Source organism: Asterias rubens, chromosome 5, assembly GCF_902459465.1.
Source record: "Asterias rubens chromosome 5, eAstRub1.3, whole genome shotgun sequence".
Classification (NCBI taxonomy): domain Eukaryota; kingdom Metazoa; phylum Echinodermata; class Asteroidea; order Forcipulatida; family Asteriidae; genus Asterias; species Asterias rubens.
The window spans coordinates 3,900,332-3,926,786 of record NC_047066.1 but is presented as its reverse complement, the minus strand read 5'-3'; the positions used below and the strand labels follow the sequence as shown (position 1 = coordinate 3,926,786).

The 26,455-nt window shown below is 39.7% G+C and overlaps 4 protein-coding genes across 4 annotated transcripts in view; 3 read left to right on the top strand and 1 right to left on the bottom strand.

Annotated features, from left to right (window-relative positions):
• LOC117290573 (switch-associated protein 70-like) overlaps positions 1 to 3,341 on the bottom strand; it is a 32,486-nt gene extending 29,145 nt beyond the window's left edge. Inside the window, exon 1 of the mRNA XM_033772029.1 lies at positions 3,057 to 3,341. Coding sequence (XP_033627920.1) covers positions 3,057 to 3,149 — 93 coding nt within the window. The 5' untranslated portion in view covers positions 3,150 to 3,341. The remainder of the gene's footprint in view (positions 1 to 3,056) is intronic.
• Positions 3,342 to 3,716: 375 nt separating this feature from the next.
• On the top strand, positions 3,717 to 6,498 carry LOC117290656 (electron transfer flavoprotein beta subunit lysine methyltransferase-like). The gene is made up of 3 exons (XM_033772175.1): positions 3,717 to 4,432; positions 5,282 to 5,412; positions 5,963 to 6,498. The coding sequence occupies exons 1-3, from the start codon at positions 3,849 to 3,851 to the stop codon at positions 6,325 to 6,327; spliced, it is 1,080 nt and encodes a 359-aa protein (XP_033628066.1). The 5' UTR covers positions 3,717 to 3,848; the 3' UTR covers positions 6,328 to 6,498.
• Positions 6,499 to 9,648: 3,150 nt separating this feature from the next.
• LOC117290261 (TLC domain-containing protein 2-like) lies at positions 9,649 to 16,882 on the top strand. Its single transcript, XM_033771557.1, has 4 exons — positions 9,649 to 10,312; positions 14,137 to 14,219; positions 15,049 to 15,131; positions 16,047 to 16,882. The coding sequence occupies exons 1-4, from the start codon at positions 10,125 to 10,127 to the stop codon at positions 16,425 to 16,427; spliced, it is 735 nt and encodes a 244-aa protein (XP_033627448.1). The 5' UTR covers positions 9,649 to 10,124; the 3' UTR covers positions 16,428 to 16,882.
• Positions 16,883 to 18,002: 1,120 nt separating this feature from the next.
• LOC117290085 (TLC domain-containing protein 2-like) lies at positions 18,003 to 23,280 on the top strand. The gene is made up of 5 exons (XM_033771333.1): positions 18,003 to 18,341; positions 21,238 to 21,304; positions 21,356 to 21,464; positions 22,138 to 22,220; positions 22,813 to 23,280. Exons 1-5 carry the CDS (start codon positions 18,154 to 18,156, stop codon positions 23,191 to 23,193), a joined length of 828 nt encoding a protein of 275 aa, XP_033627224.1. The 5' UTR covers positions 18,003 to 18,153; the 3' UTR covers positions 23,194 to 23,280.
• Positions 23,281 to 26,455: the final 3,175 nt, after the last annotated feature.

Here is a 26,455-nt window from a genome sequence, read left to right as displayed (position 1 = left end):
GATTTGCACCATGCTAGGGCTGTGTCCTCTATGCCAAGGTGATTCTGGAGCCGAGAGAGAAGGATGTTGTGATCGACAGTGTCAAAAGCAGCACTCAAGTCTAGCAGGACTAGTGCTGTAAGGTTACCACTGTCCATTGCAGAGAGAATATCGTTGCTCACATGGACTAGTGCAGCCTCGGTACCATGGAAAGGCTTGTATGCTGACTGGAACACGTCGGACAGGTTGAAAGTATGAATGTGATCAGAAATACGTGATGAAACTACTCGTTCGATGACTTTTCCAAGATATTTTAAGTTTGCAACCGGTCTGTAGTTTTTGAATATCTCCTTGTCCAGTTTTGGTTTCTTGATGAGCGGCCTGATGTAGGAAACTTTGAGGCTATCGGGGAAACAACCGGAACTGAGGGATTCGTTTACAAGCTTAGTGATGTAGGGTACAAAAATATTGATGTTTTGCTTTATCATGGATGTTGACACTGGATCCAGCTCACAGGATTTTGAAGGAGATTTCATAATAACCGTTTGAATCTCAGCAACAGTCGCAGGCTAATGTATCTGTCCCCTGTCATTCTTCTTTGATCTTGAAACTCTGTATTGCAATTGAGGGTGACCATTTAATTAACTTAAAACGGGATCAAGACAAAATACTTGAATTTTGTATACACGCACATTAAACATATGATAGAGCATGTACTAAGCGCCCTGCAAGTGCCAAACAAGCACCCAAAAGTGTTTCTAGGGTGTGCGAATCAAAAGCAACCCTGTGGAGGTTTTATGTACATTTTGTTTACACTATGAGTGTACACTTAGCAAACTCTTATGAATACAATATCAAACTGTAGGTACATGTTTTGTATGTAAATCAAACAACCTTCAAGCGCTAATGTATCATTCAGCTTCAAGGAAAAGGAAAGCCACACCAGTATCAGGTCCCTCACTCATGTGGAAACAGCTAGAATCAATGACCTCCAACGAAGGTAACACCTCTAACCATGGAGGTAGAATTACACCTCTAACCGTGAAATTTCATGCCCCTAAGTTTTTCATCCATTGTTGTTGTCGTTCTTTATCGTCAAGTGGCCACTTCTTTTACACTTTGATTTCTTGTTGTCCCCTTCGCCTGTGACGTTAATCAACGTCCAGCCAAGCAGAATAACTGATTTTTAAGTAGGCCATACTTGTAACCTTCATGAGTAGGCCTATGTCACCATTCAAGACTCAACACCACTCAAGACAACTCATTTCAAGGGAAAGAAAATTAGAAATTACCATGGACTATGACCCGTGGGTGTGGCAGAGACCAAGTCGAATATCATAAAGACAGCAGTCAAGAAAAGTCAACAAACAGTAACTGTTTGCTTTTATCAGTAATTTTTTTTTTAAATTTTTTTTGTATGAAATAATTCATTTTCTGAATATACAGTAGCATAAAATCTTTAAGATGTTGTATTCACAATGCAATAGGGCCTACTCAGGGCTTGAATTAAATATACATAAAGTTTCTATACTAGTGCATCTATTCAAATAATATTACGAATGAGATTAATTGTCTCTTAGTGCTCATTCAGGAAAAGTTTCCGTATGGCGCCACCACTTTTTCATTCGAAATAAAATAATATAGTATCTAATTTACCTGATTGATATATCCCTTTTTGTAAAAATGAGTAAAAAAGTGGTGGCGCCATACGGAAAGTTATCCCTCATTCAAATTATGTCTGGGGTATGGGAAACCTTGATGTATTTTTTTTTTCCAATTTCAATTTGGTCAGGTAAACAAATTCTGGTTCAGCTACACATAATGATACACATAGCACATACTAAAGTGTTACTCGCCCAACAGTCTTGCAGACTCTTGGCCTCCGCTGCCCATGGACTTGGCCTTAGTAACTTAGTGCCCTTCAAAAGTGTCCCATTGATTTTAAAATTTTACAATGGAAGTGCCCTCCAGTGCTCTTCAACAAGAAGTGCCCCAAAACAAAAATGGCATTGCCCTTGCATTCAAAAGTGTACTTGCCATAACATTCCTCCATGCGATAACGTAACCTACCTCCCAAAGGGAGGAGGGTTACGTTGTACCCCCTGTTTTACCTACCTCCCAAAGGGAGGAGGGTTACGTTGTACCCCCTGTTTCGTTGTACCCAGCCATGGATGCACAAGGGCTCGCTGGCTGTGCTTTATGCATGTACGTGTATACTGCGATGGCTACTGGATAATGTGCTTTACAGGGTGCCCTAAGCAAAGGATAGCCACTGTGTTTTGGAACCAAAGGGAGAAGGGTTACATTATCGCAACTATCAAAAGAGTGATACAGACTAGACTACAATTCAAAACACACAACAAAGGCCTTCAAGCATGGGTCCTACTACTTGTAGAAAAAAATTCTCGAAGCCAAAAAACTGTCGGCCGCCATCTTGCTTTTTCACAATGATTAGTCTTTGCCCAAGATGTCAATGATTGGTACTTTTTTTTATCAACACAAAGTCGTTTTTGTGAATGAATTTGTACCGAAAACCATGAGAAATATGTAGTTTAGCCCAGACTTAACACTTCCGTGCCCCCTTTTTATAGATTTTTTATGTAAATTTAATGAGTTGACAGCACGAAAATGAGTTGACGGCGAGTTGACGGCAAGTCGGCGAGTTGACGGCAAGTAGTAGGACCGTCAAGCATACTGAGTGATACTGATAGCATGGGCTACCTCCATGGTGATAGTTATAACTTTTATAGCTTTTATTAACCTTTATAACTATCTATGACATCACTCAGCATGCTCAGGCCTTTGTGTCTTTCGGGACTAAAGGTTGGAAAACTCTAAGGTGACTTGGATCCGAGTCTGACTTTTAATTATATAAATAAAATAGGCTTGATTTTATTGCAATACAGTCAAATCATGGAGGAATAAATTCCTCCATGGTCAAATCAAGGCTTGATTTGATTCATAATCAAGTCGATATAACTAAAGTCAGTTCCAAATCACCTTTTCAAACCTTAAGACCCTAAAAAAGATTGAACAGTTCGGTTTAGTTTTTTTGAAGAACTTTTTTATTTCCTTACCTTGAGTTCAGTGGGGTCAATGGCGCCAGTGTTCCTGTCGATGCCGTGAAAAGCGTGCCACAACCACCTCTTAACTTTCTCCGTTTGGTCCATTGTTTATTCCACTGTATTTGCACACTTGACTGACGAATGAATGGTTGACTTTAGAAACCTGTCCAATTTATGTTAAGTTTTTCCTCCACTCTACAGTTTATAGTAAAGGTTTGTGAGAATAAAAAGTGTGTGAGTGTCCGAAATTTCCGCAAACTTTTTATTGGAAAGTTCTCCAACAATCCCTCTCTTGTAACTTTACGAAACTGACAATGACCCAAAATAAAAAGTAGTGCTGATTTAAGTTGGGTCATTCAACAAAGTTTGAAGGGGTGCATAAATGTTGTGAACAAGATAATAACTTAAATATGTGAAGAATTTTAGCTAAAGAAGACATCAAACATAATTGAACATAATTTCATCAGAAATCTAAGAAAAAAGTACAGTAATGACGCTGTTTTATTTCAATGCGTAAATTTGTTATTTGTTTACTAAACACTAGGGTTTTTACACACCCCTAACAAATAATGAAACAAACCTAAGAATCTAAAGTCTTTTTTAAGCATGTGTGTTTAGTTTGTGGTGCAGAAAGGCACCAGTCTACGAATTGACTTCCGGGTTTATGACAAGTTTAAAGCGCGCTAAAATAAACATCAGATTCAGAGAGACAGCCGAGGAGTTGAACTTTGGTACTTTGTTTCAAATTCATGTTTGGCAATTTGGAAGTAATGTAAACTATCTTTCAATGAAGTTGGTGAAATCATGGGTCACATGGCACGCCATAGCCATCGCTACACTTCACTACTGCAGTACTTTCGGGGGAAAACAAATGGCGCACGGTGTCTTCACTCATCATGCAGCAGGCATGGCAGGAGGAAGAACATGGCAGTGGCACCCCGAAACAACAACAACATAGCCGAGGATGTTTATGATGGGTTTCATGCCAACCAAATGTCATTTGTGTCAGCTTTAACACCTGTAAAATTTTGGTTGAACAGCCAACAACCAGTGTTGAACAAAGCGGAATGTTTACACAATCACAAACGAAATGGAAAGTCATTTGGGCAAATTGATTATGAAAAATGCAGTTCAGACTGGAGTAACGTAAACATGATGATGAGACGAGGAATGTCGACAAGCTCAGGTTCAGCTGAGCAGTTTATCCTCGACAACAGCGAGATCAGCAGAGATCATCTGACTCCGGAGATTGCGCTGCATCTGATGTCACCCTCTTCAAGTGGTCTTTGGGATGCCTCCATTGAAGAAAGTTCTGCTGTCTTAATGGAGAACGGGATATCGGATCCATTCTGGGCTTTCTACTGGCCAGGAGGGCAGACCCTGACGAGGTGCACCAACAAGGGCTTGGCAGGGGACGGGGTACTCCACAAACTTTGAGGTTCATTCCGCTATCGTCTCCACATTCATGGAGACGGAACGTAGCTACGATAGCGGAACGAACCTCATATCATAGTTCTAGGAGTAGGGCCGGATCAAGGGGTTGACCTAGCCTACTTTTAGAAATTATAAGGCTTCTCCTGTGAGGCTCACGGGGGAGCCTTATACATGTAGTTTAAGTAGACCTAGCCCTGGTAGGATGTCATGTCAGTGTCTGTTGCACTGCACTGACACGTTGTATACAACAAAAGAGTCCAACCTGATCTCCTACTACATGTACGAGAACTAGTTGTGATAATCAAAACCCTCCATCCTCCTGTCGGGAGGATGGAGGGTTACGATCATCGCAACTAAACTAGAACTAGAGGTTCTCAACAAAATTCATAGTGAGTAGTAGGCTAGGGTAGACCCAGTAACTGGGGAGCTGTACTCCTTTGATTTTTGATTGGACGTCTTTGGTCGTTCTAGTACGACCAAAAGATGTAAACAATCATTTTAAGGAGTGCAGGGTCCAAGTTTCTGGGCTAGGCAATGAGTTAGTTCAGACCCAGTAACTGGGGCTCTGTACTCATTTAAAAAAAACGGACATTTGCATTTCGTACTAGAATGAAAATGCATACAGAGCTTCTGGGTCTAGTAGTTTGAGTATGGTTTTTGTTCCCCTTCAATAACTGTTCAAGATGGAAATAAGTGGAACTGACTGTGGCATGTATAAACATAGAGCAATGACAGAGGGTGGAAGCAACACTGGTTCCATCAACTGAATGAGAATTTTTTCTCTTCCTTCTTAATGCATGCAGGTATCTTCTTGACCATCCAGCTGTTGTTCAAGGCAAACGTATCTTAGATGTTGGTAGCGGGTGTGGTGCGAGTGCCATCGCTTCGGCCAAGTGTGGCGCCAAATCAGTCCTAGCCAATGACATTGATCCAGGTATAAAATGCAGTAGGGGAATGATCCCCTTGGTCAGAGTGACCAAGGGGATCAGGTTTGCTCAGTGGTTTCTTTCCCTACCTTTCACCTCTGTGGACCCCAGTTCGAATCCCACCTTGAACCGGAGCCTTGCATGTGGATTGGGTTTTCAATCAGTCCCTACCTGATTGCATGTGTTTTCCTCCCACAAAACTGAACGTTTCTTCTTGTTTCCTATCCGTCCTGTTATTCGCTCTAATTGTGCTGTTGGGTGTGTAATAAATAAATAAATAATTAAAAACAGGAAAACACAATCGGGTGGCAAAAGAAAGATTTTGTGATCACTGGCTCTGACAAAACCCTAAACAAATTAATTTGTCACAAGTTGGCCAAAAATAGGTCTGGAATTTCAACCTTGAGAGGGCAAGGCCATTTTCTTTTCACTTTTCAAAGGGCCCTTTTTTTTTTTTTTTTTTTTTTTTTTTTTTTTATGGGGGGGGGGGGTCACAAATTCGATCAAGTTTTTTTACTGAAAGTCCTCATGAAATATGTTTTATTTATTTATTTCCAGTTGCAGTACAAGCTATCCAACTAAATGCCACTCTGAACAATGTCACCATAGCAACAACAACGAGTAACCTAATTGGCAGCTTGGACAACCAATGGGATGTCGTGTTCCTTGGGGACATGTTTTATGACCGAGAATTCACCAACATTGTTGTTGATTGGTTGAAATATCTAGCAGCCAATGATACACATGTTTTGATTGGTGATCCTGGCAGGTTGTACCTGCAGGAACATCCAATCACAGGCCTCCTTACAAATGTATTTAAAGTGGATTTGTCAGACAGCTGCAAAATGGAGAACAATGGGATGACACAGGGCTTTGTTTGGAAGTTATGTAATTCTAGGATTAGGAACATATGCATGAAATAACAAGTCTGTGAAAATTTGGACTCAATTGGTCATCAAATTTACAAGAGAAATAATGAAAGGAAAAGCATGCTTATTTCATTACCTTGTATGCATCCATCTGTCTAATAAAAGTCACCTGGAAGTGGTATTTTTCAAAATAAAGATTTTGTCACTAAAATATGTGTTTCGACGAGTGGAATATGAATAAACAATTAACTAAGGTTAACAAAAAATAGTTTCCATGTTATTTACAAATTTGAAAATAAGCCCGACCCGAGAGGGCGCTGTTCGTGACGTCATCGAGGCGTGATGAATCGCATGCAGTGCCAACAGAAGATAATGACACTTTGCGCAAGCTAAAACATGCCCTCCAAGGAAGTTGAAACAATACCTGATTTTTTTTCGCGTTAGGTAAATGTTCCTTTAGGTTCGTTACGTCTTCGACTTCCCCACTAGCTGGAAAAATTATTGGTAGGCGTCGTGTTTTAGAGAACTTTTCTCTTCATGTCAAAATGTGTACATGTAGTGTGTTCCGGATTCTCGAACCACGACGGCTCGAAGTGTTTGCTGGACAGCGCTGGAAAAGACTTGCAAACTGACCCCATCTTTAGTTGTTTTGCTGCATCCAGCAGCAATACACCTGGTCGACATTGCCGGGAAAATGCAAGAAAAGAACCTTTTTCGAAACGTACCAACTCACGACTAGGACTTGAATGTACTTGCACGTACGTGTGTTCGATGTTCGATCGAGGCAAATTCTTCCTCGATTGACGTCACAAAAGGGGTAGGCGGAGTCACCCCCACACAACTTTATTTTATTTAATTATTAGCATAAAACCTTTCTTGGTAACGAGTAATGGGGAGAGGTTGATGGTATAAAACATTGTGAGAAACGGCTCCCTCTGAAGTGACGTAGTTTTCGAGAAAGAAGTAATTTTCCACGAATTTGATTTCGAGACCTCAAGTTTTGAATTTGAGGTCTCGAAATCAAGCATCTGAAAGCACACAATTCGTGTGACGGGTGTTTTTTCTTTCATGATTATCTCGCAATTTCGACGACCGATTGAGCTCAAATTTTCACAGGTTGGTTATTTTATGTATATGTTGAGATACACCAAGTGAGAAGACTGGTCTTTGACAATTACCAATAATGTCCACTGTCTTTAAAGGCAGTGGACACTATTGGTAATTACTCAAAATAATTATTATCATAAAGCCTTTCATGGTGACGAGTAATGGGTAGAGGCTGATGGTATAAAACATCGTGAAAACGGCTCCTTCTGAAGTGCCATAGTTTTCGAGAAAGAATTAATTTTCCACAAATTTGATATCGAGACCTCGGATTAACAACTTGAGGTCTCGAAATCAACCATCTAAACGCACACAACTTCGTGTGACAAGGGTGTTTTTTCTTTCATTATTATCTCGCAAGTTCGGTGACCGATTGAGCTCAAATTGTGTTTGTTATTTTATGTGAAGGCTAGTCTTTGACAATTACCAATAGTGTCCACTGCCTTTAAACATATAAATCGTTAAAACAATTACTCAAAAAATTATTTTATTGGTATCCTGCTTAGCAGACATTTTAATGTAACTGTCGCTATGGCCCTTATCGAATCCACGTTTTTGGCGTTGGATTCGGCTTCAGGCTCCGTTCTCTCGTCTGAAGCCCTGAGCGAGTACACAAAGCACGCGCAAAAATTAATTGTGCCATTGTCAAAACAACCGCGGGGCCAAGCTAGCCTGAGGAGAATCTGGAGCCGAAGCCGTGGTTTCGAAAAGGACGTATGAAGTTTATGGTCCTGGCCATGTGATTTCCCCTTTTTCTTCAATATAACTGAAAAATGCACGAAGTGAAGTTGGTTGATTTTCTCCCTTTTTTTATTCAATGTATTAATTAACGCCCTCCCGTGCTTTGAAGTGAGATCATTCGGACACGTTATAAGAATAAAGAGGCTACAATTTAAAATAAATTATTATTGTGTCTCAAGTGTGCTACAAAATTATACAATTGAAAACTATAATTACATGTATTCATTTGAGTTCAATGGGCAATTGAGTCAAGTTGTCCATTCATTAACTTAAGCGCATTTATTATTTTGAAACCTAGTTTCTTGTTTGGTTTATTTAAAATATAATTTACAAAAAGTCACTTCAATAAAAACGCCCTCTTGTGTTTGGGACAAACTACAAAAAGGCCGTCTCTTTCGTGCAACCCCCCCCCCCCAAAAAAAAAATAAAATAAAAAACCGGGTGACTTGCATATAGACAAGCTTTTATGAATGAATAACCTAGACCCACGATATTCATTAAACAGCTAGGCTACTTAATCGTGCTCACCCCGAGCCCCCCCCCCCCCCCCTACCCGCAATGTGTCCCTATAGTTTCGACGAAGCAGATTATGTGGGTGCGTGGCAAATATATTTTTCCCCACTATGTGTCGACACAACATGATGGAAATACTGGTATATCTGCTGAAGGGAGGAACTATAACAGACAAATTATTCCTCCCTCCATGAGAAAACATTCCAGCCTCAAATGAACAATTCCCTCCCTCCCCGGAAACCCATTCCTCCTCCAGGGAAAACAACATTCTACCTCCGTGAAAACCAATCCTTCCTCCACTAGAAAACCGATTCCTTTCTCCACGAACAATTTGTTTTCTCTATATAAATGTATGTGAGAACCATCCCTTTTTTTAGCTTCCTCTAAATGAAAACAGTCCCTTCCTAAATGGGAAAACTATTTCTTCTCAATGAAAACAAAGCATTCCTTCCTCCATGAGAAAACCATTTCCTTCCTCATGCTCGTGAAAAAACCCATTCCTTTTCATTACGGCAAAACCATTTATTCAATCGTTGGATTAAAACCGCGAACCGGATGACAGTAATTATAATATGTACAGAAATGACAACTTGGGGTCAGATGCTCAACAACATTCTCTTCATCCAATATTTGTGATGATCATTGTATTCTACGTTTACAACATCTTTCTAAGACACTCGTTTGGCAATAACTTTGATTAGGGAAGAAAACGCAAACTATTGATCTACACACACAACCCAGTCCAAGCTCAACAAAATGAAGGACAGGACTGCGAAGTTGGTACGGAGTATTTTTGTCGTGTGTGGAGTGTTGCCGAACACATTCCACTTGGGGAGGGGCCCCACAGTGGGTACCCATGGGTATAAAACCAAACACCTATTATTTGAGGTGTTGCGGTAACACAATGTCAAACCCTGTCACAATACACTGGTGTATTTTAGTTGGCAAAGTTTAGTACACCCACTCATCCATGTCATGGTACATACTTCACACGACACGTAGTTAGGAAAGAGATGGCACACACACGTAACCGCCATTCGAGGTCCGCAGTGATGTCGAGTAGTAGACTTGACTCACGTTCCAATCCAGTGCCATCGCCAAAAAATATTGTTTTGTGGCTATGCATTCCCCATTCTGTTCCATAATTATAGCTACACTGTTTTGACGGCGAGCGCACACTGCTTTGCTAGTTGGGCGCGATTACACGGTAACGGGAGTTGATTCAAGTAGGATTTGAAACGTGAATCAGGTCAGCCCGATGATGCTCTTTTTAGTCTAAGCTGTGGTGATGAAATTGACACTCTGACCTTCGCTCCGACCGCTCCACGTGTCATCCACTTCAAAAACTAACTATCGTGTGTCAGTGAGTGTGTGGTAATATTGAAGAGAGAAACTTCACGTGTCTTCAACTTCAAGAACTAACTATCGTGTGTCAGTGTACTGAGTGTGTGGTAATATTGAAGAGAGAAACTTCGAGAACATTTCTTGCTACGATGTTTCAGTGGTATGTACCAATCGTTGTCGGCTCTGCCGCCGGCTATCGGTGTTTCAACTCGGCGTTGGATGTGCTACCGATACCCGCACCTCCCGGGAAGTATTTAGGGAAAGAACGGCACAGATGGAGGAATGCCATCACATCGTTATTCAACTCTGCACTGATGTCTGTAATCGTATTGTATTGGTATGTCAAATTCACGCAAGGGGCCTGTTCAGGGTATTTTTGGGCATTTTAATTTCCTTACAAAGATTGGGGGGGGGGGGGGGTAGAAAGTTTAATCCACACACAACATTTTCCCTAAACTATGTATATTCTTTTCTAAATTCACATTGTCTTATACTTTTACATTGATTTCAATGCTGCCACAAATAACATAATAATACATCATGTTATGTAAACAAAACTGACAGTGCATGTGTATGATGGAGGACGGAATACATCCATGGTGTAATAATAAACACGCTAAATAAATTGGTATCAAAGTGATCTTTACAGAAATGGTTTCATCTAGGTCCGGAATGAGCAACGGCCTGTTAAATTAGGTCCAAATTCACAGACCACCTACATTGGGATATAAAAATAAAAAAAATAAACATATTAATATATTTCTGTGTGTAAAATATACTTTTCGCGGTTTTGCAGGATCAGCCAGTCAATCGGTGTACAATGTACTGGCGCCAATACGCGATATAATGACCAGCCCTTTTATTCTGAATATTGGCTGTCTGCTGAAGTGTAACAAACGTTATTAGTTTTTTTCACCATAAAATAAATACTGGCTCCGAATTTGTTACGAAAAATGTAGTCTGTGACTGGTTGCTTTTCGAGGGCGTGACGAGATGATGAAGTCGAGATTATTATGGCAACAACAGACACTGGACAAAAAAATAACAAACCTGTGAATATTTGAACTCAATTGACGTCGAAGTTGCGAGATAATAATGGAAGAAAAAACCAATTGTCACACGAGTTGTGTGCTATCGTATGCTTGATTTTTAGACCTCAGCTGAGGTCTCGATTTCAATTCAAATATTTTAGTGAGAAATTACTTCTTTCTCAAAAACTACGTTACTTCAGAGAGAGAGAGCGAGCCGTTTCTCACAATGTGTTATATCAAGAGCTCTCCAACTCGTTACCAAGTCAGTTTTTTGCTAACAATGATTTTGAGTCATTTACCCAAAGTATCCATTGCCTTTAGGATACAAAGTAACGTGAAAAGGCAAAATTGTATTTTTTGGGGTAAAACTTTTCTTGTGCTTACTAGTGGAATAGCGAAACTTAAATTAATGTTTTATCGACTGAAACTTATGCGAAAATGTTGACATAGATGTGTACAAACACCAATTTGCTTCGTATGATTCGTTGAGAATACCTCTCGAGAAAACAGTGACGCAATGCGTGTGGTGACGTAATCTGTGTTTATTTTCCTAAAATGCACAATGTGATTACACAATGGTTCATGGCACAACTAAAAAACACCCTTGTCACACGAAGTTGTGTGCTTTAAGATGCTTGATTTCGAGACCTTAAAATCTAATTCTTGAGGTCTCGAAATCAAATTCGTGGAAAATTACTTCTTTCTCGAAAACTACGTTACTTCAGATGGAGCCGTTTCTCACAATGTTTTATACTATACAAACATGTATATCAACAGTGTCCACAATAGTGTCTACTGCTCTTAAAGGAACACGTTGCCTTGGATCGGTCGAGTTGGTCTTTGAAAAGCGTTTGTAACCGTTTTTTATAAAATGCATATGGGTAGAAAGATGTTGTAAAAGTAGAATACAATGGTCCACACAAACATGCCTCGAAAGTGCACGGTTTTCCTTTTACCCCGTCGACTAACACAGTCGGCCATTTATGGGAGTCAATTCATAAATGGCCGACCGTGTTAGTTCGCACAGTAAAAAGAAAACCACGCAATTTCGAGGCAAACTTGTGTGGAACATTGTATTCTACTTTTAAAACATCTTTCCAACCATATGCATTTTATAAAAAAGGGTTACAAACGCTTTTTATAGACCAACTCGTCCGATCCAAGGCAACATTAGTTTCCTTTAAAGGTACATATTAAAACTGTTTGTTATTGACTTGTTTGAGGCCTTTTGTCAATATTGCAAACACAAAGTTTTCTCAAATGCAACGGCCATGTATCGTGACTCTGTGTGATGACTTAGGAAGCATAAACCAATCGATACTACTGATCGATATTGCTCCCAATATCCATAGGGCAGACTCTACTTCGGACATGCTTGGTTTGCTCTTCGGAGAAGTTCTTTGTTCACAAAGTCAATAAAGTTCGTCTTTTTGTAGAACTTTGCTTTGCAACAGGCGAATTGGCTTTGTCTTGCATAATGTCACACATGCTGGAAATTATCCCCTCGCTGAGGTCAATGAACAGGGCCTAGTTTCATAGAGCTGCCCAAGCAGTTTGCTACTGCTTATTAGCAGTTAAACGTAGCCGATCACAACAACATTAACCAAAGCACGTAACTGATATCCTGCTTATTGTTGCCCAGCATAATGTTAATATAATAATGTACAGTGGGCACTATTGGTAATTGTCAAAGACTAGCCTTCACAGTTCGTGTATCTCAACATATTATGCATAAAATAACAAACCTGTGCAAATTTGAGCACAATCGGTCGTCGAATTTGCAAAATAATGACAGAAAGAAACACCCTTGTCACACGAAGTTGTGTGCTTTCTGATGCTTTATTTCGAGACCTCAAATTCTAAACTTGAGGTCTCGAAATCAAATTCGTGGACTTCTTTCTCAAAAACTATGTCACTTCAGAGGGAGCCGTTTCTCACAATATTTTATACCATCAACCTCTCCCCATTACTCGTTCCAATTAAGGTTTTACGCTAATAATTATTTTGAGTAATTACCAATAGTGTCCACTGCCTTTAAACGTAGGCGATCACAACAAAATTATTCAAAGCACAATCTGTAACTGGTGTCTTAACTGTTGTTGCTCAGCATAAATGTTAATATAATAATGTCTAATTAAGAAGCTCTATGAAATTGATCCCATGACTAAATTTTATAGAGCAGCTTAAAGGCACTGACTACTATTGGTAAAAAAAATAAAAAAATTGTAAGCATACAAACTTAGTAACAAGCAACGGAGAGCTGTTCATAATATAAAACATTGTGAAGAACGGCTCTGAAGTAACTTAGTTTTCGAGAAAGAAGTAATTTTCAACTGGAATGTTTGAATTTGATTCCGAAATCAAGCCTCTGAAAGCACACAACTTCGTGTGACAAGGGTGACTTTTCTGTCTTTATTATCTCGCAACTTCGACGACCAATTGAGCTCAAATTTCCACAGGTTTGTTATTTTATGCATAATGTTGAGATACATCAAGTGAGAAGACTGCTGTTTGACAATTACCAATAGTGTCTAGTGTCTTGAAAAAGTAATAGAGCATAACAAAATTGTGCTTAGCAGAATAAGGTTACCAGCTAAAATACCATGTCACATGTACAATCTGTAACTGGTATCTTGCTTATTGTTGCTCAGCATAAATGCTAATAGTATATTATTGTCTACTTAAGGAGCTCTATGAAATTGGCCACAGGGTTCAATTTTATAGAGTTGCTTTACGGCCGATTTGGTGCTTACTGTACGAGTACCATAACGCTGCTAACCGTGAGTACATAACGAAAATGCACGAAAACGAATGACATCACAATGCAAATCCATGGTGAACGCGCAAAATGGGTGCCTATTTTTCTTGCTAACAATGTGAAATACGTTTACACCGCAGCAATGTATTTCTGCCTGAGTTAGGACAAAATTTGCTTACCGTTAAGCAGCAATATGAGGCCCAGCTATCATTGACTGTTGAAAGTCGTGCGCAGAGCTAACACGCGTGCGCGTTTCCATTGTTGGATATAAAAATGGCGGCCGATCAAGGGCAATTAAGTTTTCACTGTAGCCCAATATTACATCGTAACCATTATTTGACATGACACCCTTTTTTCCCGTTTTTTCCCCAGTTTGTTTAGTCATCCACAGATATGGACGGACCCAATCGGTTATTACTCGGTTGTTGCTGACGCTGGTTTTGCTGTAATGTCTGGTGAGTTTGCGCAGCTTCGCAAGGCCGTGGGTAGGGCGTGGCTTCAAACTGGCGTTTACTTTCTCCAAGGAGACTTTTTAAAGCTCGTGGCGAGTTATAGGGAGCCAACCTTTGCACTCAGTCGCCTATTGTTAAAGGCACTGGACACGTTTGGTTATTGTCAAAGACCAGTCTTCTCACTAACTTTGAGTATCTCAACATCATGTATAACATTTAAAAAAAACTGTGAAAATTTGAACTCCTGGGCGTCGAAGTTGCGAGAGAATAATGGAAAAAGCCTTTCTGCACAAGTTGTGTGTTTGCAGATGCCTTGAATTTGATACCTCAGCTGAGGTCTCAAATTCAGTTCATTATCTTAGTGAGAAATACTACCTCTTTCTCGACATCTACGTCACTTCAGAGGCGTTTCTCAAAATGTTGTGTACTATCAACAGCTCTCTATTGAATGTCAATAGCAAGTATGTTTTTGTGAAAGAATTATCTTGTGATTTTGGTATTGAACATATAATTATCTTTCACTGCACATGAAGAACAAAGGACAATAAAGGCATCTGCACGATCGCAATAGGGGACTTTTGGGACGCTTAGTGGCAGCAGATTTACCAGGTAAAATCCATTGTTCTCGGTAATGTGCGCGTGCTCAGAACTACGTAAACAATGGAAATTTACCTGATAAGTCTGCTGCCACCTAGCGTTCCAAAGTCTCCTATGGAAAGTTCTCAAAAGCGGGTACGGAGTGCAGTATCATTTTACCTAGTGTTTGTTTTTGTTATGTTCGAGTGATATCGGCTCCAAGAGTTCCATGCATGTACTGTCTTCTATTCCCCAGGGTATGTGTTGTACGATACCTACGACATTCTGACGTACACTGATCTATCCAAGGTGTTTGCAGTTATTACACACCACGTTATTGTAAGTATCTAGGGAAGGTTTTTCTGAAATTAAAGTAAGAAAAAAATGAACACCCAGCAAATCTCGAGGTGACATACATGTAGACCTTTCTGTTGTTGTAAAGAAACCGCCTTGAGTGGCATGGTCGGCCGAATGCTATAGTAAAACACTCAGTCGTATAACAGATGTTCTGCAAGCTTCATTCCAATGAAATAAAAAAACCTTTTCATAAATAGTTTGTTTTCAACAGAATCAACACAATTTTTGAATAATATTTGGTAATATTGTTACAGTAGCGATCGTTTTTTGATTTGCATTTATGGCTTTCCATATAGTTTTCCGATGGGTTGGCAAAAACTCGGGCTGTGACGTTGCAAAAGAAAAGTCTGCAGACCAAAGTGAACGAACAACATCCCTTTACAAAGAAACCGACCGTTAGTTTAAAATGTAAACCACAGTTAACGTGCAAGAATGCGTGTAAAATAATATTGTATAACATCCATTAAAAGAAATGTGGCTCTTCTGTGTGGATAATCTTAATAAGGCGTTTGTTTACTTTTGCAGTCTTTGTTGTCCCAAATGCTTTGAAGGGATATTTTGTATTACTATAAGCTTTGAATGGATGAACTGATAAGGGACCCATCCTTTGGTATTAACTGTCAAAGACCAGTATTCTCACTTGATGTATCAATAGATCACTCGTCCATCGGACAACTCGACCGTCGGACAACTTTATGGTTGCCTCAACTCGTCAGTCGGAAAACTCGATGGTTCGGACCAGTCGACAGATGGCCAATACAAGTCGACGGTTTGCCGTGGTACACCGGTGTGCAATTGACCGCCGAACCGTCGAGTTGTATGCTGGACGAGTTGTCAGTCCTCACCGACTGAATTGAATGTAACATTCACAAATATTGTCTCTGTCTCTTGTTTCAGATTGCTATTTCACTGTTTATGTTGAGCTACGAGACAATAGGTATTGGCGTTTTATACATCGGCCTCTTGACTGAAGTGCACGCTATCTTCCTTCACTCACGTCAGCTCCTCATCATGTACGGTATCTCCAAAAGCTCCACTCTGTACAGCGTCCATAAATCCACAAACCTCGTCACGTTTGTGGTGTTACGTCTCGTGCCGTTACTGTTTGCTTTGTACTGTTCCTGTACGATGATAAGTCGTAACTTCTTCGCACTGTATTATATTCTACCATGTTTTACGGCGGTGATGTGTACGATTAACTTCGTGTTGCTGTGGAGGCTACTCCGCAGCGATTTCTTAGTTACGAACGGCAAAGACGGAAACATTCTTGAAGACTGAGGGTGATAAGAGCGTACCGAACTTGGGTGTTTTTTTAATGAATGGTCGTCCAGATAATGTGAACAGCTGTTTGGATTGACCATGGAGGAAAGAATACATCGACCATCTCCATGAACAACACCGAGGGTTAACTGCATGTTAATTCCCTGTCTTACATTATGACAATTTTGTGTCCCCCTTTTTGGATTTGAATCCGAGTTTCGGCAACGCCAACAAACGTGTCTGAGCGTCAGTCATAATTGGTTATGCCATTATGTATTTGGTTCGGTTCTGCCGTACCTACTGTGGGAACGCTCTGACCGAAGTGTAACTTTGTTGACTTGTTTAGGTTTGGTGTCAAGATGGTGTATTTTACAAACTAACGAAAGGTTTTCTCCTAGATTGTTTTAACTGCTTAAGTTGCATACAATCCAATAGTGGCAATAAAGTTATATTGTTTTTACACAAAACCGAAACACTGCATTTATTTTGTGCCCTTTATTTCAGAAGATTTACCTCTAAGTCACGCAGAGAACAGCACGATTGAAAGTTGGCTGACCTTGGGACCGATTTCACAAAGTGCTATAAGTTTGATCTTAACTGAGCATTAGTCGTATTGCTTTGCAAAGTGTGATGTCACAATCAATTTCAGATAACCTCAGCTTTTTCGGATTCTTGACCCAGAACCTGGGAAACATTTGGTTTAAATTTATTCAGACTAACCGTGTACTTTTGTTACTGATGGTTCTAGAGAGCCACCTTTTTTCTCTCCAAAAATACCGTTCGAATTTTCTGGACAGCGTTCAATACCGGAAAAGAATTCCATGATTTACGGATTTTTAAACTTTTAAGTTTAAAAATCCGTAAATCATGGAATAACCGCAACATGGAGACTTTATGGTCGCGTTTTGAACTACATCAACCATCGGAGAACCCTTGATAGTTTAAGCAAAACAAATCTGCTGTAGACCCAATTGGTAAAAACCGGAAGCTATGATATAAAAAATATATAAACGAGCATAGTTTGGGGGCGGGGCGAAAGGAAATCTTGACAAAATCTCTTAGTGTATATACAAAAACTCGAAACCGGAACAATGACTTCTTGTGGCGTTTTTGTTATTCCTTTGCAACAAAACCCACAAGACACCAGAAAGGTGTTTAAACACCCCCACGTTGACGCGCTCTCCACCATTAGGAAGAGCGAAACTATCTGAGGTATTTATGAATGTATTTCAAAAGTATAACATTATGAAAAATCACACAAATTACTGACAACGAAAAATCATATAGCGCCGCGTAGCGGCATCAATGCACAAATCGGATCACAACCTTTTGCACACAGGTGCTCCTTTGTTTAAGCAGCGGCGCGGCGGCGCTGTATACTGCTCAAAAACATTGGGAACAAGGATGATCCTAACTGTTGAATGGGAAATGCTATTCCCCATGGGCGAATAGGTCTTTTTGATCGCCGGTGCGGATGGGAGTAATAGTGAATGTCACGTGAAGTAAGTTCTACCAATCAAATGACAAGGATCTGTATGTCAGTTCTATAAATTTTGTTTGACGGCGAGCGCACACTGCTTTATATACGGCTTGTTTGCTAATCGGGCGTGATTACACGACAACGGGGCTTGAATGAAGTAGGATTTGAAACTTGGACCTATCCCTCGTGTCTTCAAGAACAAACTGTAGTGTGTCAGTGTGTGTGGAATTGAAGAGAGAAACTTCAAAAACATTTCTTGCTACGATGTTTCAGTGGTATGTACCAATCGTTGTCTGCTCTGCCACCGGCTATCGGTGTTTCAACTCGGCGTTGGATGTGCTACCGATACCCGCACCTCCCGGGAAGTATTCAGGGAAAGAACGGTACAGATGGAGGAATGCCATCACATCGTTATTCAACTCTGCATTGATGTCTGTAATCACACTGTACTGGTAGGTCAACTCAATCACGTTCACGTAAGGGGCCTGGGGCCAATTTCATAGAGCTGCTTAAGCAAAAAAATTGCTTAAGCACGAAAATAGCTCGCTTGTTTTACACATGTTACTGGCCAAAATTTCATACCATATACATTGCTTGTGATTGGTATTTAGCTGTTGTTTACTTAGCATAACAATTGAATGGAGTCTTGGCCGGTAATCTGATTTTACTAAGCAAGGATTTTTTGGCTTAAGCACAATTTTGTGCTTAAGCAGCTCCATGAAATTGGGCCCTGTTCAGAATATTTTGTGGCACTTGAATTTCCATGCAAAGATGGGCGGGGTTGGATAGCAAGTATACTCACACAATTTTATTTTGTTTTACTCTTTCCACCCATAATATGTATATTCTATTCAGAATTTAGAAATTGAGGTCTCGAGATCAAGCATCTGAAAGCACAAAACTTCGTGTGACGAGGGTGTTTTTTCTTTCTTTATTATCTTCGACGACCAATTTAGCTAAAATTTTCACAGGTTTGTTATTTTATACACAAAAAGTTTTAAGCTTGTAAAGCTTTTTAATAACTAATGTAATATTTTTAATTATTGTAAATTATGCCGCAATTCAGCAGTATGCTGCGATGGCATTTTTAAATAAATAAACCAATTAACTATATATTGAGATACACCAAGTGAGAAGACTGGTCATAGACAATTACCAATAGTGTCCAGTGTCTTGGGCCTACTTCGAACTGAAATGCTGACATTTTAAAAGAAGTGCACGCCGCAATTCCCCGTTTCTAATTAAAATATAATAAAAATACTCAGTGTGTTCCATTCTTTGTATTTTCTAATATTTTTGTTATAGCATGCAATATTTGGTGCAATAATTTTGAACAAAATGGTTAAGAAAACCCTTTCTGGGACAATACTTTTTTGTAGAAAACCTCTTTTATTAGGCTTCATAGCTGCACACAATTTGGTAGAAAACCTATAAAAGGCCAAAACTGGTTTTGGCCTTTTTAGATATTAAAGTAAATGCCTGCAAGTTAAATAAATAAGTAAGGAGAAACGAAAAAAAATAATTACTAAACCGACTTGATGAAGGAATTACATGCAAGTTTGAACCTGATGGTACCGGCATTTTGAGAAACCGAATACTATTAATTTATTTTATTGTTGTGCTAAAATGTATACTTCCTTTATTTTTGGTTTAATTTATGTATTCATTTCTGCTGTACTTGTTTTTATGGATAACTATACAATTTATGTATTCATTTCTGCTGTACTTGTTTTTATGGATAACTATACACTTTATTGTAATCAATTTATTTGTTGGTATTATCGCAAAGTAATTTTGTTTAAAGACAGTAGACATAATTGGAAAGACTAGGATTCTCACTTGAATTGGAGTTCAATCGGTCGTCGAAGTTGCGAGATAATAATGAAAAAAAAAAACACCCTTGTCACACGAAGTTGTGTGCTTTCAGATGCTTGATTTCGAGACCTCAAGTTCTAAATCTGAGGTTTCAAAATCAAATACGTGGAAAATTACTTCTTTCTCGAAAACTACATTACTTCAGAGGGAGTCGTTTCTCACGATGTTTTAAACCATCAACCTCTCCCCATTACTCGTCACCAAGAAAGGTTTTATGATAATAATTATTTTGAGTAACTACCAATAGTGTCCACTGCCTTTAAATTTCGTTTAAATTTATATGATATATTTAAATTGCCTTTAAATTTCGTTTAAATTTATATGATGTATTTTTTGCATTTTTATTGTATTAATCAAAATTTACGACTTTAAATGATGGTTGAATTTTTGTCTGATAAAATACTGTTTTTCTGGCGCCACACCATTTGGCAAAAATGGTATAGACAACCTTTTCTTGGCCAATACTGGTTTTGTAACGGCGCACCATTGGGCCGGCATTGAACCAATGTTGGTCACAATATGCAAATTTCAAGGCAGGGTGTCAAAGCTGTGCCACAAGATGGCTTAAGATTGTGAAAGTGTTCTAAAAATTGACAAAGTTATGTGATTTGTTGTGATTTTTTAGTTGATGTTTTGTTAATGCACCCCTGTGAAACATCAAATGAGTCACTCTGGAATGCAGTAGTCAGATTGGAAGTCCGAGGTTGCCACCCACTTCCAACCTGAAGTGATGGCTCTGTGTGCGCCTACGGCGACCTCTTTCGACCAAGCAACAGGTAACCCGTCTCAAAACCAGACAACTACACCACTCACAATACAATGACCAGAATGTTAGGAGATATCGCTCGGCCTCTGACCAAACCAGAGGGCTCGTCTTAATGCTCTCAGCCAGCAAACCAGACGAGTCGTAAGAGTGAGTTCGGAGGAGGCTTTTTGCACAAAGAGAAGCTGAGCACAACAATTATGCTATTCAGAATAAGTTTATCAGCCAAATGCACAACATGTACAATATATAACTGGTACCCTGCTTATGAAATTGGGCCAGTGGCTAAATTTAATAGAGTTGCCTAATGGCCGGTTTGGTGCTTACTGTATGAGTACAATATTAACGCTGCTAATCGTGAGTACGCATAACGAAAGTGCATGCGAACCTTCGAAAACGAATGACGTCACAATACAAATCCATGGTGACGTTAAGATGGCTGGCCGTTTAATTGTCTTGCTATCATGTGAAATATTCTTATATCTTAGTATTTGTTCTGCTACAGTAAGCACGAAAATTCGCTTACCGTTAGGCAGCGTTATGGATTGGGCCCAGCTATCATTGACTGTTGAGAGTCGTGCGCGTTTTCTATTCTTTGATATCAAAGATGGCGGCCAATGTAAGGAGTATGAAGTTTTCACTTATAGCCCAATTTTTGCATCGTAAGCGTTATTATTTGACATGTCAATATTTTTATTATACTTTTGTAGTTGGTTTAGCCATCCACAAATATGGACGGACCCAATGGGAGACTTTCCAACGCTAGGTGGCAGCAGACATACCGGGTAAGTTTCCATTGTTTACGTAGTTCTGAACATGCGCATAATTCTGAGAACAATGGATTTACCCGGTAAGTCTGCTGCCCTCTATCGTCCCAGAAAGTCTCCCATTGGTTATAACTCGGTTGTTGCTGACGCTGGCTTGGCTGTAATGTCTGGTGAGTACGTACAGGTGTGGGCGGGGCTTCAAACTGCATTAAGTTTGACTTTCTCCAATTATAAGAAAACCAAATAAAGTTAAAAAGGGCACGTGAAATTTTTAAAGTACATTGTCTATATATGTAATATATATAACCACAATATCTATATGTCTAACATTTTGTTAATAGTTCGATTTGATTATAGCTTTTATAAAGCATTACCACGTATAGAATACATGAATAAAGGTAGCATATTATTCTATGCACACTCATCTGCCGTTCGTTACTAAACATCATTCAAATAATTGTGTCACAACTAACACCTAGTTATCTGGGCATTGAATGTATCTTTCACTGCACATGAGGAACATCAACAACAAGTTCTCAAAACCGGGTAAAGGTATCCCACCGCTGCCACCATGTTTAAAAGATCGGGGTTCTTCTTGGACCTAGATGGGGTTATGTCTAAAGTAGATCTCATAGCACAGAACTATTAATGGTTAAGCCATGTTTTAATCACACTGTTAACAGCGTTCTCTGTTGGCGAGTAAACACAGATATATTGTTACAGGGCACAACTTGTGCCTCCCAACCTTTCGACCTTCATAATAATTTATTTGTGATGTTTCGAGTCACATTCATTGACTCCTAGAGTTTCATGCATGTACATGTACTGTCTTCTCTTCCCCAGGGTATGTGTTGTACGATACCTACGACATTCTGATGTACACTGATCTATCCAAGGTGTTTGCACTTATTACACATCACGTTACTGTAAGTATGTAGGGAACTTAGGTTTTTCTAATAAGAAACAAATATATGGGACCCAACAAATCTCGCAGTGAATCATAATTAATAATATCGAAGTCTTATATAGCGGCCTAGTACGGTTAGTCCCTGATCCTAAACACTGCAGAAAATATTGCTTAACATTTGTTTGCTTAGCATAAATGAGCAGGATACCAGTCACAAATTGTACATATTATGACACGGTAGTTTGACTGGTAACCTTATTCTGGTAAGCAAAGTTTGGTTGTGCTTGAAATTGGGCCCTTTTTGTCTGGTGTCCCAGTGAAGACTGGTCCTTGTACGGTGAATGTCAGACAACTCGTCCATCGGACAACTCGACCGTCCCACAACTCGACGGTTGAGACAACTCGTCCGTCGGAAAACTCGATGGTTCGGACAGCTCGACAGATGCCCAATACAAGTCGACGGATTGCCGTGGTACACCGGGTGTGCAGTTGACCGCCGAACCGTCGAGTTGTCCGCCGGACGAGTTGTCTAAACTTCTGCACTGTGAGTCCCTGGTCCTCACCGACTAAATAGTAACATTCACAAATATTGTCTCTATCTCTTGTTTTAGGTTGCTGTTGTAATATTTATGGTGAGCTACGAAACAATAGGGATCGGCGTTTTATACATCGCGCTCTTGACTGAAGTACACGCCATCTTCCTTCACTCACGTCAGCTCCTCATCATGTACGGTGTCTCAAAGAGCTCCACTCTGTATAGCGTCCATAAATCCATAAACCTCGTCACGTTTGTGGTGTTACGTCTCGTGCCGTTACTGTTCGCTTTGTACTGTTTTTGCACGATGATAAACCGCAACTTCTTCGCACTGTACTATATTCTACCGTGTTTTTCGGCGGTGATATGTACGATTAACTTCGTGTTGCTGTGGAGGCTACTCCGCAGCGATTTCTTAGTTACGAACGGCAAAGACGGAAACATTCTTGAAGACTGAGGGTGATAAACGCGTACCGATTTATTTTTTTTATTTTTTATTTAAGCCATTGGACACTATAGGTAAACAGTATTGTCCAAGGCCCACACTTCGTGTATCACAGCTTATACATAAAATAACAAACCTGTGAAAATTTAGGCTCAATCGGTCATCGGAGTCGGGAGAAAATAACGGGAAAACCCACCCCTGTTTCCGCACGTTTCGCCGTGTTATGACATGTGTTTAAAATAAATCCGTTAATAATGTTTTCTCAAAAAGTAAAGCATTTAATGGAATAATATTTCAAGAGAAATCTTTCACCATTACCTTCTGTAAACCCTGTATGTTATTTGTAAATCTGTGAACTTTTATTTTTTTTCTGTTCCGAAAGGGAGTGTAACAATGGCTTTAACTGGTCTATGTAACTTTTGTAGGACAAAAACCACAATGTCCACAGATTTACACGTAACTTACACAGTTTGAAGATAATGATAGTAGAAAGCTTCCCTAAAAATATTAAAGGAACACGTTGCCTTGGAATGGTCGAGTTGGTCTTTGAAAAGCGCGCAATTTCGAGTGATACTTGTGTGGATCATTATAGTCTACTTTTAAAACATCTTTCTAACCATATGCATTTCATAACAGGTTTCAAACGCTTTTAATAGACCAACTCGTCCGATCCAAGGCAACGTGTTCCTGTAAGCATAGGTGCTGTAGTTTTGGGGAAATGAGTAAAACAATGTCATGAAAATAGTTTTCGTCTCATGAGACGAAAATTATTTCAATCATTTACAAACGTATTTTCATGACATTGTTTTACTCATTTCCAAAAGCTACAGCACCTCAGTAAGTAATATTTGAAAGGAAGCTTTCCACTATCTTTATCTTCAACCCATGTAAGTTTAATGTAAATCTCTGGCATTTCGAAAAGGTACCCAAATCCTTTAACAATGGACCGATCCGGCCTGTCAATCAAACTGTGCGCGTTCACCCATTTGACCAATCACAGCAATGATTGTGGTCGGACAAACTCGGTCATGCGTGCGCGTATATTTGGCACGCGCGGCAGAATCGTGCAGAATGTCATTGGGAGTGCTTGTACACGTGTCTTGCTCATGTGCGCGGTGGGCGGAGCTTAGTGGATAGCCGGAACGGTCCATTAATGGTCGTCCAGATAATGAGAACAGCTGTTTTGATTGACCATGGAGGAAAGAAATCGACCATCTCCATGAACAGTAACGAGGGTTAACTGTATGTTAATTTCCTGTCTTACATTATGACAATTTTGTGTCTCCCTGTTTGGATTTGAATCCGAGTTTCGGCAACGCCAACAAACGTGTCTGAGCCTCAGTCGTAATTGGTTATGCCCTAATTTGGTTCGGTTTTGCCGTACGCCTTGAACACCCAGCAGGGTGGATATGTGCGCATTACAAGTCTTATTATTATTAGGTGTTCGGGCAACAGCCCGAACAAATCTTTGTTATTGGTCGGTTTTTTTTAGGTGCTCGGGCAACAGCCCGAACAACTCTTTGTTATTTTTCGTTTTTTTTTTAGGTGTTCGGGCAACAGCCCGAACAACTCGTAGTTATTGTTCGTTTTTTTTTTTTTTTTTTCATTTTTAATATTCTTGTCTTGAAGTTTGTCCGCAAGAAAAAACATAGTTGCGAAGCGTGCTGAAACTACGCATGCAGGTAGACAATGATCAGTAGATGATACACAAGTTGTTACGTCACGATGACGTCATCAGTTGTCGAGATACACCAATTCAAAGTTTATTATTTCAAAAAATCATATCTTTTGATCTACAGAAGGGATTTTTACAATCAATACATCATCGGACAGGTCATTAAAAACTGCGTAAATGCTTCACAGACACGACCCCACTTTGACCTTGTCTTCCGGTTCAAATCAGAAGTTGAAAATAAAACAAATCAAATTTAAAGCATTACGCCAATCCCCCAATTGTTCGTGCACAAAGATTTAAACACGTAGAACTATGGAACGCCAAAGAGGCATTTAATCATCGGTGATGGTCTTTTGCAACCGGTGATCAAATTTGTCATCGGTGGTGGTCCTATGCGATCGGTGATCAACTTTAGCAATCGGTGATAAAACACGATCGGTGGTCCAGTTTAGCGATCGGCCATGCATATTCATGATCGGTGATGGTATTAGCGATCGGTCATGCATATTCACGATCGGTGATGGCTTTTTGCAATCGGTGGTCAACTTTAGTGATCGGTGATGGCTTTTTGCAATCGGTCAACTTTAGGGATCGGTGATGGCTTTTTGCAATCGGTCAACTTTAGTGATCGGTGGTGGCTTTTTGCAATCGGTCAACTTTAGTGATCGGTGGTGGCTTTTTGCAATCGGTCAACTTTAGGTATCGGTGATGGCTTTTGCAATCGGTCAACTTTAGGGATCGGTGGTGGCTTTTTGCAATCGGTCAACTTTTGCAACCGGTGATGGAACTTTGCAATCGGTCAACTTTAGTGATCGGTGGTGGCTTTTTGCAATCGGTCAACTTCAGGGATCGGTGGTGGGATTTTGCAATCAGTCAACTTAAGGGATCGGTGGTGGCTTTTTGCAATCGGTCAACTTTTGCAACCGGTGATGGAATTTTGGGATATCCGAATTTTGCGTCCGGTCGGTGCAGGCCTACTTCAAAACCTATGATTGTGTAGATTGTGGATATTAATTTTTGTTATTTTCTAGTTCACACCACCGTGGAGGAATAAATTACACTCACCAGCGGGTTGACTGACTTGCCAAACATTTTTAGAAGAGTACCATTTTATACCCAGATAACATACATACATTGGGCAATCAATATGGCAAATTATTACATTATTGCAATCAAGATTTATTAATATCTACAATTTTGGGGGTATTTTATAGCAAAAAAAATCTCAACAAATTACATTACTTTGTCATTTTATAATTGTTTCGACAATCTTAAGACATCCTGTGCCACAGCCTTGACACCCTGCTTTGAAAATTGCATATTATGACCAACGTCGGTTCAATGCCGGCCCAATGGTGGCCGTTACCAAATCAGTATTGGCACAAAAAAGTTGTTTTATACCATTATTTGCCAAAGTGGTGTGCCACTTCGAAACCAGTATTGGCCCCAAAAAAGTTTTCTATACCATTTTGTCAAAATGGCGTGGCGCTAAAAAAAAAAGTATTGGCCCAGAAAAGATTGTCTATGGTGCAGCTACAAAACCAGTGTTTGCACAATAGAGGCTTTCTACCATTTTGCCAAAATGGTGTGCCGCCAACA

Excerpts from the sequence above, each read along its gene's own strand:
- LOC117290656 (XM_033772175.1), top strand. The coding sequence starts at position 3,849 with ATGGGTCACATGGCACGCCATAGCCATCGCTACACTTCACTACTGCAG. Across the intron at positions 4,433-5,281 it reads GGAGGGCAGACCCTGACGAG|GTATCTTCTTGACCATCCAG; the intron begins GTGCACCAACAA and ends TAATGCATGCAG. Across the intron at positions 5,413-5,962 it reads AGCCAATGACATTGATCCAG|TTGCAGTACAAGCTATCCAA; the intron begins GTATAAAATGCA and ends ATTTATTTCCAG.
- LOC117290261 (XM_033771557.1), top strand. The coding sequence starts at position 10,125 with ATGTTTCAGTGGTATGTACCAATCGTTGTCGGCTCTGCCGCCGGCTAT. Across the intron at positions 10,313-14,136 it reads TCTGTAATCGTATTGTATTG|TTTGTTTAGTCATCCACAGA; the intron begins GTATGTCAAATT and ends TTTTTTCCCCAG. Across the intron at positions 14,220-15,048 it reads TGGTTTTGCTGTAATGTCTG|GGTATGTGTTGTACGATACC; the intron begins GTGAGTTTGCGC and ends TCTATTCCCCAG.
- LOC117290085 (XM_033771333.1), top strand. The coding sequence starts at position 18,154 with ATGTTTCAGTGGTATGTACCAATCGTTGTCTGCTCTGCCACCGGCTAT. Across the intron at positions 21,465-22,137 it reads TGGCTTGGCTGTAATGTCTG|GGTATGTGTTGTACGATACC; the intron begins GTGAGTACGTAC and ends TCTCTTCCCCAG. Across the intron at positions 22,221-22,812 it reads TTATTACACATCACGTTACT|GTTGCTGTTGTAATATTTAT; the intron begins GTAAGTATGTAG and ends CTCTTGTTTTAG.